The sequence below is a fragment of the Nothobranchius furzeri genome, chromosome 17 (assembly GCF_043380555.1).
Source record: "Nothobranchius furzeri strain GRZ-AD chromosome 17, NfurGRZ-RIMD1, whole genome shotgun sequence".
In the NCBI taxonomy this organism is placed as follows: domain Eukaryota; kingdom Metazoa; phylum Chordata; class Actinopteri; order Cyprinodontiformes; family Nothobranchiidae; genus Nothobranchius; species Nothobranchius furzeri.
Window position 1 is genome coordinate 53,245,667 of NC_091757.1, and position 13,324 is coordinate 53,258,990.

The 13,324-nt window shown below is 45.5% G+C and overlaps 1 protein-coding gene across 2 annotated transcripts; it reads left to right on the forward strand.

Annotated features, from left to right (window-relative positions):
- Window positions 1–185: 185 nt before the first annotated feature.
- Window positions 186–12,512, forward strand: znf366 (zinc finger protein 366). Of its 2 annotated transcripts, XM_015972907.3 has the most exons (7): window positions 186–1,983; window positions 3,839–4,852; window positions 4,929–5,096; window positions 8,357–8,507; window positions 8,811–9,002; window positions 10,594–10,768; window positions 10,854–12,512. In XM_015972907.3, the coding sequence occupies exons 2-7, from the start codon at window positions 3,846–3,848 to the stop codon at window positions 11,423–11,425; spliced, it is 2,265 nt and encodes a 754-aa protein (XP_015828393.3). In that variant the 5' UTR covers window positions 186–1,983; window positions 3,839–3,845; the 3' UTR covers window positions 11,426–12,512. The 2 variants fall into 2 exon arrangements, with proteins under 2 accessions (XP_015828393.3, XP_070402704.1); XM_070546603.1 differs by lacking the exon at window positions 8,811–9,002.
- The last annotated feature ends 812 nt before the right edge of the window (window positions 12,513–13,324 follow it).

A 13,324-nucleotide genomic window follows, 5' to 3' on the forward strand; every position in this document is an offset into this window, starting at 1 on the left:
AGCATAATCATGGGGCATCATGCCTCCGGTCTCTGCCTGGCCAGAGGGCCTCATCAACATCCTCCTGGTCCAAACAGTGCTGGAAGTACCGCCTCGAGTGCCTCATGAAGCCCTCAAAGGCCACATCTCTACAAGCCTCCTCCACGGCTTGAAGCGGTGGGACCTGGCTCTGTGGATTCCTTTTGTACACCTTCCACCTCCAGGCAGAGAAAAACTCCTCAGTGGGATTGAGGAAGGGGGAATAAGGTGGAAGGTAAAAAATGGAAAACGGTGGGTGGTCCTGAAACCACTCACACACCTGGGTAGCCTTGTGGAAACTTACTTTTATGCTGCAGTCCCTGATTGCAAATTGCTCGCCAGACCCGGAAGTTTAGAGATTTGAATATTTGTGTGTTGTTGATTGAAGCTTTGAGAATTTATGTGAGAAGTGTGTGTAAACCTACATTTCCAGTAAGCCCATCTCAACTCTCCCACCATCCTCCCTTACCCTCTGCCTCTCAGAAATCAAATCATGGTTCACCTCTAATTTCCTCAAACTGAATGGCAATAAAACTGAACTTCTTCTAGTTGGCACTAAATCCATCATCTCAACATCTGACAGCTTTTCCTTAACTATTGACAGTGCCATAGTCTCCCCTCCCCTCAGGTCAAGAGTCTGGGTGTCATCCTCGACAGCTCACTTTCTTTTCAAGCTCACATTAATAACATAATTCGGTCAGCATACTTCCATCTACGTTCCATAAACCGTCTCCGCCCCTCCCTGACCCCTCACACTGCCGCCATTCTCGTCCACAGCCTCGTCACCTCCCGTCTCGACTATTGCAATTCACTTCTTTATGGTCTCCCCAACTAACTCCTTCATAAACTGCAACTGGTCCAGAATTCAGCAGCCCATATTATCACCAGAACCCCTTCCTTTCACCACATCACCCCGGTTCTCCAGCAGCTTCACTGGCTCCCAGTTAAATTCAGGTCCATCTTCAAAATTCTCCTCCATACCTTCAAAGCCATCCACAACCTCTCTCCTCCATTTATCTCAGACCTTATAAGTATTAACACCCCGTCCCGTTCTCTCAGATCTTCTTCTTCCATCCATCTTGCGGTCCCTTCTGCCCGTCTCGCTACCACGGGGAGCAGAGCTTTCAGCCGCTCAGCTCCCCGTCTCTGGAACTCACTTCCCCCAGATATCAGGAACATCGACAGTTTCACTCTTTTCAAAACCAAACTCAAAACACACATGTTTAAATCTGCCTACGACCTCTGATTTTATTGGTTTCTCTCTTTGTTTTTTCTTGGTTGTGTTTTATTGTTGTTTTATTGTATTTCATTAAGTATTTTCTGTCAAGTGACCTTGGGTGTTCTGAAAGGCGCTTTTAAATAAAATGTATTGTTATTATTGTTAAACCTGAAAATTGTATGCTGTGTTTTGACAGCAAGGAAATGTGAAATTGACATCAGAGTGTAAAGGAGGAAAATCAGAGTTCTAATATGATAAGGAAATCTTAAGTAGTGATAAATTGAGTCGAGCGATTGGGAACAGAAGTAGAGGTTGTGAAAATTGCGCCTCATTTTTGCTTTTTGAGATTTAGCAATGGAAAAGAACTGTAACAATTCAAATTCCATTGTTGGCTTTTGAAACATCAGCTCTCCTCTTCAAGTTTCTCCCAAAAACCTGCGTAAATCCCTATTTCAGAGAGAAGTGGAGATGTCTATCTAGTGTTTCCTTATTTTTCTGCAGGAAGGCACTAGGCTTGTTGACTTCCTCTCCCCTCCCTTCCTTCCTTCTCTCCGAAGGTACTCATCTGAAAAATGAGAACAAAGTGATTGTTCCTGTTCTCTTTCTTAAGTCACTTCAAATGCTATCCGTGGATGGGCGGCTCATTGTCAGGAGAGCTGCGGAGCGAGCAAGAGGAAGAGAACGCAGGTTCAGGTACGGCTGCAGCAACTCTTCCACCTGAGCATCACAGAGAAGCGTCTCAGCTGGTAAGCTGCACACACACACACACACACACATTCACACACTCCGCTGCATGCAGCTTCACAGGACACACACTCGCGTGGCACAGACTGGCACACGAGGAGGGGCTTCATCTTAATGGATTGTTGGAAGTGAGTGGTGTGGAAATAGACAAGGCTGCTTCGAGGAAGTCCAGCAGGAGAAGCGGAGAAGATCCGGGAGAGCAGACGAATCCGTCTAAAAGAGGAAACATTTATTCAATTTCTCTTTGGGAACCACATCAGAGGTTTCTAAAAATTCTGAATAAAAACTGGTCCTGAAAATCCCACATTTGCACTTAAATTCTTGCCTTATTGCACTTTTTTTTTGTTGAGCCAAGTTAAATTAATTTCTACCTGACAGGATGCTCTGCAAAGGGTCGTTTTACCTTTACAGGTGTACTTTGTTTGCAAGTTTGTGGGTCTGGATGCAGCAGGGAAAAGCTTTTTATGAAGATAAAATGTTATTTTCTGGTTTCTAGTTCCATCCATCCATTTTCTGAACCCGCTTTGTCCACGCAGGGTCGCGGTGGGGGTGGGGGGCTGGTGCCTATCTCCAGTGGTCTATGGGCAATCAGGCGGGATACACTCTGGACAGAGAGCCAGTCCATCGCAGGGGAACACAGAGACTCACAGGACAAACAATCACACACACACACACACACACACCTAAGGACAATTTAGACAGACCAATCAACCTAACAGTCATGTTTTTGGACTGTGGGAGGAACCCGGAGAGAACCCACGCATGCACAGGGAGAACATGCAAACTCCATGCAGAAAGATCCCAGGCCGGGAAGCGAACCCAGGACCTTCTTGCTGCAAGGCAACAGCTCTAACCACTGCACCACTGCGCAGCCGCTGGTTGCTTGTTGTGGATTAAAAATTTCCCCAATAATTTACACAAAAACAAGACCAAGAAAGTGAAGTGTAAGTAAAAAAATAATATAAAAGTGTCAGTCAGTTTGGTTTTGCTGTGTCTGTCTTTATATTTTAATGTTTTACAAACCCAAAATATACAAATACTTTAATAAAATAACCCACAATTATAAAGAATTTATTTTACATCTAGAATAAGGAAATTATCAAACAGAAAACTGTTAAAAAACAACACGCAGTGAGCTGAAAATGGTTTGCAGATTGTGTTACAAACAACTGTATTAATTAGTATTTTAATGTCATGCAGAAGTGACACAGTTCCCCTTTTGGGTATCACCTTATTTTTAACCATGACTCTCATCATCCTCGATACAAAAACACGTCTAATCTAGTGTTTTTTTTTTTTTTGGAATAATCAAATAATTTTTGAATAATCCAAGATTTCTTTGAAGATCCAGCTTAAACATCGTGTTGAACTATGAGCGAAGGAGCAAAAAGGAAGTCCTTCATTCGGTGCAGCAAAAAAGAGATGGAGAAGCGAAAAGGCCGCAGAGGCGAACGTTTCACTCAGAACTTCCTAATTTCAGACAAGGAGAAGAAGGTCTGTGAGAAAGAAAGAAGTGAAAGGTTTCAGGTTAAACAGAAAGGTGTGTGTGTGTGTGTGTTGACGCCACGGCACGCCCACTCAGAGAAAGGTCTTCACCAGAAACCAGACGGACGAGGTTTCGTCCCTCAACTCACCAAAAGTTAAAATGTTCTCAGGAACTTGGTGTTTCTGTGGTTTGTTCCTCTTTTCAGTAATAGTTTGGTTCCATTAGACAGACTTAAAATTCTTGGAGCTTCTTTTTAATCTTCCTGCTCTCAGAATTTGCAACGACTTCTGAAATGCACGTAGACGACGAACGCTAAGTGAGATGTTCCTCTTCTGTTAAAACGTATTTCTGCCTTCCTCTGTTTTCTGCAGGTAGAAGATGGACAAAGATGCTGTGAACTTCCCGCCGGGTGGAAGTCCTTCCTTCAGAGATGAGCCGACACAAACACCTCAGCGTGGTTTCTTCTTGAGCCCAGTCCCACTTTACATCAAGCCCCAGAGGTTTCCCCCACCCAGCTACCCGAGCATAGCACCCACCGCAGGCGCCTACGGTGCCTTCAGCCCGCCGGCTTTTTTCCGCACGCCGGGCTTCGGTTACGGTCAGAAAGAGGAATCTCGTCGACGTAAACGAGCTCCTCTCGAAACAGATGGAGGAGAATCAGCTGATGGAGAAGAAGAGGCAGAAGACAGCAGCAGCAGTAAGGGGACATTGGACCTGCATGTCCCCATCGCCCTTCCACCTCGCTCTATCTCCTCCCCATCTTCTAAACCAATCCCTGGGATGATTGAACTGAACCGGCCTCACCACCGATCACTAGCTTTGAATCTACCTGTGCAGGTGAAGCAGGAGTCTTTAAGTCCATCCCCTGTTTGGCCCCCCTCCCCGCTCTTTCTTCATCCTCCCTACTTCCCACCTGTCCCCCACAGTCGTTTCCCATACCCTTTCCTCTTACCTGGGCCTGTTATGCACCTCCCCCCCGGTGGTTTCTACCCCAGACAGGACCGTCGCTTGGGCCAGCCAGCCCGTGACGACGCTCCTCGAAGCGGGACAACCAACCCTGAGAAGTTGGGTCTCAACGTTCACGTGGACGACAGCTATTATGTGGACGTTGGAGGGGACCAGAAGAGGTGGAAGTGCCGGATGTGTGAGAAGTCATACACCTCCAAGTACAACTTGGTCACACACATTCTGGGCCACAATGGCATCAAGCCTCATGGGTGTCACCTGTGTGGAAAGTTGTTCAAGCAGCTGAGCCACCTGCACACACACCTGCTCACACACCAGGGCATGAGGCCCCACAAGTGTCAGGTGTGTCACAAGGCCTTCACTCAGACCAGTCATCTGAAGAGACACATGATGCAGCACAGTGACGTGAAACCATACAGGTGAATACGTTTTTCCAGGTAATGTTTTAAACAGTTAGAGTATGTTAACCCGCCTTTTCATGGTTTTCACCTGTAGCTGCAGTGTATGTGGCCGAGGATTTGCGTATCCCAGTGAGCTTCGTGCTCACGAGCTGAAGCATGAAAAGGGGCAGGAGAATGTGTGTGTGGAGTGTGGGCTAGACTTCCCAACTCTGGCTCAACTAAAGAGGCATCTGACTGTCCATCGAGGTCCAGCATTGTATAGGTGAGCTCAAAATGCTGCCCTTCTTTCTAAAACAGATGATATTGTATTGCTCTCATTGTTTTGTTTCATCTTATAAAGGCTAAGTTTGTAGCATGTTGCAATGTATTGGATTAGATTGTATGTCATATCATGTTGAATTACATTGTATATTGTATTGATCTGTATCTTACTGTAGCGTATTTTATCTTATTGTATCATGTTATCACTCTGAATCATACCATATTATATCATATCTTCTCATATATCATACTGAATTATACCATATTGCATCACATCACATCGCATTGCATCGTGTCATATCCCATCAACTTGTATTGTGTCAAGTCACACTGAATCATCCAATGTCGTATCACATATCACAGATCGAATCACATCATTTCATATCATTTCGTAACATTTCTCGCATCTCATCTCATCTCATCTCATCTCGTCTCGTCTCATCTCATCGCATCGTGTCTCATCTCGTTTTGTTTCGTCTCATCTCGTCGCATCTCATCTTATCTCATCTCGCCTCGTCGCATCTCGTCTTATCTCATCGCATCGCATTGCATCTCGTCTTGTCTCGTATCGTCGCATCGCATCTCGTCTCGTCGCATCTCGTCTCATCTTGTCTTGTCCCATCTCGTCGCATCTCATCTTGTCTCGTCTCGTCTCGTCGCATCTCATCTTGTCTCGTCTCGTCTCGTTGCATCGCATCTTGTCTTGTCTCGTTGCATCTCATCTCATCTTGTCTTGTCTCGTCTCGTCTCGTCTCGTCGCATTGCATCTCGTCTTGTCTCGTTGCATCTCATCTCATCTTGTCTTGTCTCGTATCGTCACATCGCATCTCGTCTCGTCTTATCTCGTCTCGTCTCGTCGCATCTCATCTCATCTCGTCTTGTCTCGTTGCATCGCATCTCATCTCGTCTCATCTCATCTCATCTCGTCTTATCTCGTCTCGTCTCGTCGCATCTCATCTCATCTCATCTCGTCTCATCTCATCTCGTCTCGTCTCATCTCATCGCATCGTGTCTCATCTCGTTTTGTTTCGTCTCATCTCGTCGCATCTCATCTTATCTCATCTCGCCTCGTCGCATCTCGTCTTATCTCATCGCATCGCATTGCATCTCGTCTTGTCTCGTATCGTCGCATCGCATCTCGTCTCGTCGCATCTCGTCTCATCTTGTCTTGTCTCATCTCGTCGCATCTCATCTTGTCTCGTCTCGTCTCGTCGCATCTCATCTTGTCTCGTCTCGTCTCGTTGCATCGCATCTTGTCTTGTCTCGTTGCATCTCATCTCATCTTGTCTTGTCTCGTCTCGTCTCGTCTCGTCGCATTGCATCTCGTCTTGTCTCGTTGCATCTCATCTCATCTTGTCTTGTCTCGTATCGTCACATCGCATCTCGTCTCGTCTTATCTCGTCTCGTCTCGTCGCATCTCATCTCATCTCGTCTTGTCTCGTTGCATCGCATCTCATCTCGTCTCATCTCATCTCATCTCGTCTTATCTCGTCTCGTCTCATCTCGTCGCATCTCATCTCATCTCATCTCATCTCATCTCGTCTCATCTCATCTCGTCTCGTCTCATCTCATCGCATCGTGTCTCATCTCGTTTTGTTTCGTCTCATCTCGTCGCATCTCATCTTATCTCATCTCGCCTCGTCGCATCTCGTCTTATCTCATCGCATCGCATTGCATCTCGTCTTGTCTCGTATCGTCGCATCGCATCTCGTCTCGTCGCATCTCGTCTCATCTTGTCTTGTCTCATCTCGTCGCATCTCATCTTGTCTCGTCTCGTCGCATCTCATCTTGTCTCGTCTCGTCTCGTTGCATCGCATCTCGTCTTGTCTCGTTGCATCTCATCTCATCTTGTCTTGTCTCGTATCGTCGCATCGCATCTCGTCTCGTCTTATCTCGTCTCATCTTGTCTTGTCTCGTATCGTCGCATCGCATCTCGTCTCGTCTTATCTCGTCTCATCTTGTCTTGTCTCGTATCGTCGCATCGCATCTCGTCTCGTCGCATCTCGTCTCATCTTGTCTTGTCTCATCTCGTCGCATCTCATCTTGTCTCGTCTCGTCGCATCTCATCTTGTCTCGTCTCGTCTCGTCGCATCTCATCTTGTCTCGTCTCGTCTCGTTGCATTGCATCTCGTCTTGTCTCGTTGCATCTCATCTCATCTTGTCTTGTCTCGTCTCGTCTCGTCGCATCGCATCTCGTCTTGTCTCGTTGCATCTCATCTCATCTTGTCTTGTCTCGTATCGTCGCATCGCATCTCGTCTCGTCTTATCTCGTCTCGTCTCGTCGCATCTCATCTCGTCTTGTCTCGTTGCATCGCATCTCATCTCGTCTCATCTCATCTCATCTCGTCTTATCTCGTCTCGTCTCGTCGCATCTCATCTCATCTCATCTCGTCTCATCGCATCTCGTCTTGTCTCGTCTCGTCTCATCTTGTCGCATCTCATCTTGTCTCGTCTCGTCGCGTCGCATCGCATCTTGTCTTATCTCGTCTCGTCGCATTGCATCGCATCTCATCTTGTCTCATCTCGTTGCATTGCATCTTGTCTTATCTCGTCTCATCTCGTCGCATCTCATCTTGCCTCTTCTCGTCGCATCTCATTTCATCTCATCTCGTCACATCGCATCTCGTCTCATCTCGTCTCGTCGCATCTCATCTCGTCTCGTCGCATCGCATCTCGTCTTATCTCGTCTCATCTTGTCGCATCTCATCTTGCCTCTTCTCATCGCATCTCATTTCATCGCATCTCGTCTCATCTCGTCTCATCACATCGCAGTGTATCACATCCCACCAAATAGTATTGTATCAAGTCACACTGAATCATCCAATGTCGTATCACATCAAATCACATCATTTCATTTCATTTCGTAACATTTCTCACATCATATCAAATCATTATATCTTAATGAATTGCATTACATTGTGTGGCATTGCATTGTTTCAAGTTTGATTGTTGCACATTGCATCACGTTTATTTGATCATGTTTTACTGCATCACATGGCTTTATATTCTAACATATTGTGATATGTCACAATGTATTGTTCTGCATTAAATCATATTGTACCGTATTGTCTCATCTCGCTTCATCTTGTCTTCCCATTCCATCTCATATCGTTATCTTGTTTTGTATCATCGTGTTTTAACATCTCACATCATAGTGTTTACAATATCATGGTACCGTGTTGAACCATAATTATCAGATCAAGCAGAATGTTTTTTCTTTTCTATTTATGATTAAATAAAAACTGTTCTGTGTTCCTGCAGGTGCACAGAGTGCCAGAAGACTTTCCAGTATCCAAGTCAGCTTCAGAACCACATGATGAAACACAAAGACATCAGACCGTACATCTGCAGCGAGTGTGGGATGGAGTTCATCCAGTCACACCACCTGAAGCAGCACACGCTCACTCACAAAGTAAGTCGTAAATAAATGCTTTTGTCACGAATATTGATAGAACTCCATTAGAGCTTTATTTGTTGTGTACATTTTAAACAACCCTTGTCGAAATGTTGTTTTAACAGTTTTCTGTCTCCAAACCTACTTTTAAACCCGTGAATTTCAGTTTTAGTTTTGCAAATCCTTTCATGGCATCTTCGTGCTTTATTCCACGTCGTTTGACCATCGCTAGTGTTTGAGGTTGTGTCGTCACAAGCTAAACTTTCATTTTGAAACATTTTCAGTCTTTTGAATCATCCGACTCTCACCGCTCATTTCCAGGGGGTGAAGGAACACAAGTGTCGGATCTGCGGTCGTGAGTTCACGCTGTTGGCCAACATGAAGCGCCACATCCTCATCCACACCAACATAAGGGCCTACCAGTGCCACATGTGCTTCAAGAGTTTTGTCCAAAAGCAGACACTAAAGGCTCACATGATAGTCCACTCAGACATCAAACCCTATAAATGCAAGGTGGGCAGCTTCTTTTGCATTCAGTCATTAAAGGAATAGTTAAAAATACTTAGAGATTATGTCTGAGCCGCAAATTTGAAGTCATTTTCTGAAGTGTCTGATTTGACCTTGGTGCTTGGTGTGCAACGATTGAGACGATGACCAGATAGCAGAGAGGCTCATGGAATGGGAGTGGGAGCCTCCTTGTTCATAGGAAGGATATCGCCGCACAAACCGCCTCTCTAACAATGGCTCCCCCCAGCCTCCCCGGAGAACAGAGCCCGCAAATAGATTTCATCTCGCTTTCTCCGCTGTTCGAGGGGGCTTCCTGTTTTCTCACGGTCCTCTTGGACAGTTTACAGTCCCTCACTCCTCCTGAAGGAAAGGACCACCCTAATAAAAAAGAATGCAGAGGAAGGACAGCGCAGGAGTAGCCCTTCCCTGTTCTCCTCCTGGCCCAGTCTCACTGTTGCTTCCTCTCTCTCTCTCCTTCTGGCTCTAAAGCTTTCTGTTTTTCTTGTGTGTGAAGGAGGGAGGGGAAAGGGGGAGCAAGACAGAGAGGAAAAGAGAAAAACAAGGATAGAAGGAGGAAGAAAGGGTGTGTGTCCAAATGCCTGGACATTCATTCATGATTACGTGTAGCTCTTTTGAGAAAAGAGAGGAAAAACAATACGCACATATTTGTCTAGGATGACTGATCCTTATCCGAGCCACATAGATAAAGTCACATTTAAGAAGTCTAAATGAGAAACCATTTTTATTTATATTTGAAGGTACTTGTTCTTTTTGAAATACGATCGGTCACTTTGAGTGAAAAAGTCTTCTAAACCTGAATTAGCCGCGGAACCAAAACAAATGGGAAAACCCTCGAGTCAGAAAAAGCCTCACAGATCGACGCCGCGCTGTAAAATTAGCATTAGGGAGTTTTTCCTCTCCACTGTCGCTTTATGCTTGCTTAGTATGAGGATTGCTGTATAGTCACTGACACTAGTCAGTGACTTGATGCAATTTGCTGGGTTCCTTATATAGGAAGCATTATTTCTGATTGGCTTAATGAACTGACCTGAATTGGAATGTTTATTATGTGAAGTGCCTTGAGACGACTCTTGTCGTGATTTGGCGCTTTATAAATAAACTTGAATTGAATTGAATTGAATTCCTGGACTCACGTGTCCAGGCTTCTCACCGGGGAAGGCTGTCGTCAGTTTAGCATCCAGGAGAGATCAGAGCACGTCTCAGCTAGTGGAAGCTAACATTAGCATTAGCAACTCCATAACATGGCAGAACTCCTTCAGGCTTGTGTTATTTGTGGAGATAAAACATCATTGTTGCAGAGAGAATGGAGGCAATGTTGCTGTTAGCCAATCACAGACCAGATGTTTGAATATCATGAATATTAATGACGTTTTCCACACCCCACTCCTCTGACTAACTTCTACTTCCTGAAATTGGAGCACCAGAGCTTGTTTTCCACAAAGAATGACTTCATTCATGTTATAGGCCACAGAAAATGTGTTAAAATAAGTGGAAGCCCACGCCCACATCACTGAAAACATTTTGTTAGATCTGTACGAATAAAAAACTTCCCTGCAACGTGCATCTTGTCTTTCAGCTTTGTGGGAAAGAGTTTAATAGGATGCACAACCTGATGGGCCACATGCATCTCCACTCAGACAGCAAACCCTTCAAATGCCTCTACTGCCCGAGCAAGTTCACCTTGAAAGGGAACCTCACCAGACACATGAAGGTTAAACACGGAGTCATGGACAGAGGTTTGGACGAAAGACGTAAGGATGAAAACGCTCTAAAGAACTTGACAGATTTTTGAAGGTGAAGTTGTCACACGCACTAAAAAAACTCATTTGATTTCAGTGTTTCGTCAACGAGGGCGGTACTGCATGTCCACTCCAATGGAGCTTCTCTCCCACTTCGGCCAAGAGGAGCCGTTTGACCTCTCGCAGAAAGACTCGAGCCTGCAGGGCCTCCGTCTCTCCCAGTCGGATGGTGAAAGCCTCCCAGGTAGCTCCTGTCAGGAGGAAGATGAAGAGAGTTTGTACAGGAGGAGCCAGTACAGTCCTGAGGTGGATCAGCAAGAGCCTGGAGGCGAGGGCCGTTACATCCCAGAGACGGAAGAGCAAGGACAGGGGGGTCCTGGTAAACGGACACCGGGGAAGACCCCCAAACGACAGAAGTACCAGCAAAGTTCAGAGGATGAGGCTTTTGAAGGGGGGACGACAGCAAAAAGACGGGCTGGAGCTCTCAGGAGACACCCGAAGGACACCTCAGAGTCAGAGACGTCGTTTGAATCGTACGCAGACGAGCAGGAGTACCGGCTGGAAAAGGTCGGCGGGTCATCCTTTACGTACGAATCGGTCTCTGAAGATGAGGAGCTGGACGAGCATGAACAAAGCAGGCAGGCGGACGAGCTGGAGAGAGATCGGTGATTAACGTTTGAACATGAGAAGTTACAAGTCATGACAATAACAGAAGATGATACCGATTTTACGGAATTTTTTTCCACACAGGAAGACAGGGAGGATGCTCAGGAGACACTCGCGTGAGGAGAAAAGTAGGAATTTAGGTTCAAAGCCATGAAAACAAATCAGACAATTAAACAGTGGAAGCTGTGGCACGTATTGTCATCACGAAGGCCTAGTCCACACGTAGCCGGGTTTTTTTTTAAACGAATATTCGCCCCTCCAAAAACTTGTATCCACACCACCTCGTTTAAAAAAAAAAACTCTGTCCACACGTACCCGGATAGATACGTTGTTAAGGACATGCCAGACCTGTAGGTGGCAGTACTTCCCCCATTCTTAACCTCGTCCTTCGTCTGTGGTCTTCCGCAAGGAGCAGTAATTCCGCTTGCAAAAACAAACAAGCAGAAAGCGCTTGGACAATTGATAAAGCGAGCGCAGCTCTGAGGGCATCCATGCTGTCGGCTAGTGTAAACACAGGTCGCACACGTGATGTCAGCATTTTTTTGTCGCGGAAAGTGACGTTGCGGACCTTAAAACTCCGGTTTTGTCCGTCCATACGCAGACACCCAAAACGGAGAACACGCAGATCGGCCGGAGTTTTTAAAAAACTCTGTTTTTGTGTGAAAAAACTCCGTTTTCGTGTGGATGACAGGCCAAAACGTAGAAAAATATCTACGTTTTGGCAGACCCCCGGCTACGTGTGGACAGGGCCGAAGCCACCAACTTGATTTAGATTTAGGAGGAAACGTTTTATTTTGTAAATAAAAACTTTTGAATGCAATTTTACTTTATTTCTGCTTCATTAAATAAAAACATGTGAATCGCTGATTATTTGTGCACGCTTAGAGGTCAACTCTGGCCTTTTCTGGGAGATTGTGTTGATTATAAACAAATCTGTAAATTAAAGCAAGCTGTGATTATGTCTGATGTTGAAATCAACATGATTTTGTATACATTTATTGACTGATGTTGCTGTTTTTTATTTTATGACACTGTAAAAATTGCAATTAGAACCTGATTCTACTGATTAAAAGTAAATACATGCACACACTCACAGACTGGAACTGGTGTTTAATCTCCTCGGACCAATGCCGGGGATGGTTGCTGCAAGTTTCCAAAAGCCTGCATGTCTCATTCCTTCAAAGTGGAGGAAGAGGAAGAGAAAACACCTATCCCCTTCTGTTCTTCAGGCTGTGCTCCAACTCAGTGGGTGTCCCAGACAAAAGCTGCATATTTCTGTGAGAATCAGACTAGAAAGCGCTGTGTTTTAGAAACTCCGCTGAAAATAATGAGTTAAAATGAGAATTTAGATCGAAATAAATGAAATCCGTTAAAAACAAGTCTCTATGCAGGGACACTTGTCTGTATTTCTCGGATTTTGCAGAACTTTCTCTCTGATTCACTCCAACTATGCCAGTTCAGGTAAACGTGGTCATTTACTGTCAGATAAAATGCAGAACAGCAGCTTCTCTTTTTCAACCAGCCACGACCACCGCGTCCCAAACAGCGAAACTGCAAACGGTTTGAGGAAGTTCTCACATCCTCCTCTCCTTTCCTTTCCTCACCTACACGCTTCAATCCCGGCCGTCGGCCGAGAGGCCAACCACGAAGAGTGGATGTCTTCCGCAAAGAGTCAGCGCCTCTCAGCAGCAGCATCACGCTGCAGGTTTGATGAAAAGGTGCAGTTTCGTGAGGCGGCCATCAGCGCGGTCTCATTTTTAATGAAGTGAAACCCAAAGTGAGCATGAGAATTCGAAGGGGACGCAGAAGCCGGGACGACAGGTAGAGGTTTGATGTGGGAAAAACATCTTGTGGTTGCACTGCAGAGAGGCTCTGCAGCACAGGGACAACCAGAGGATGGTG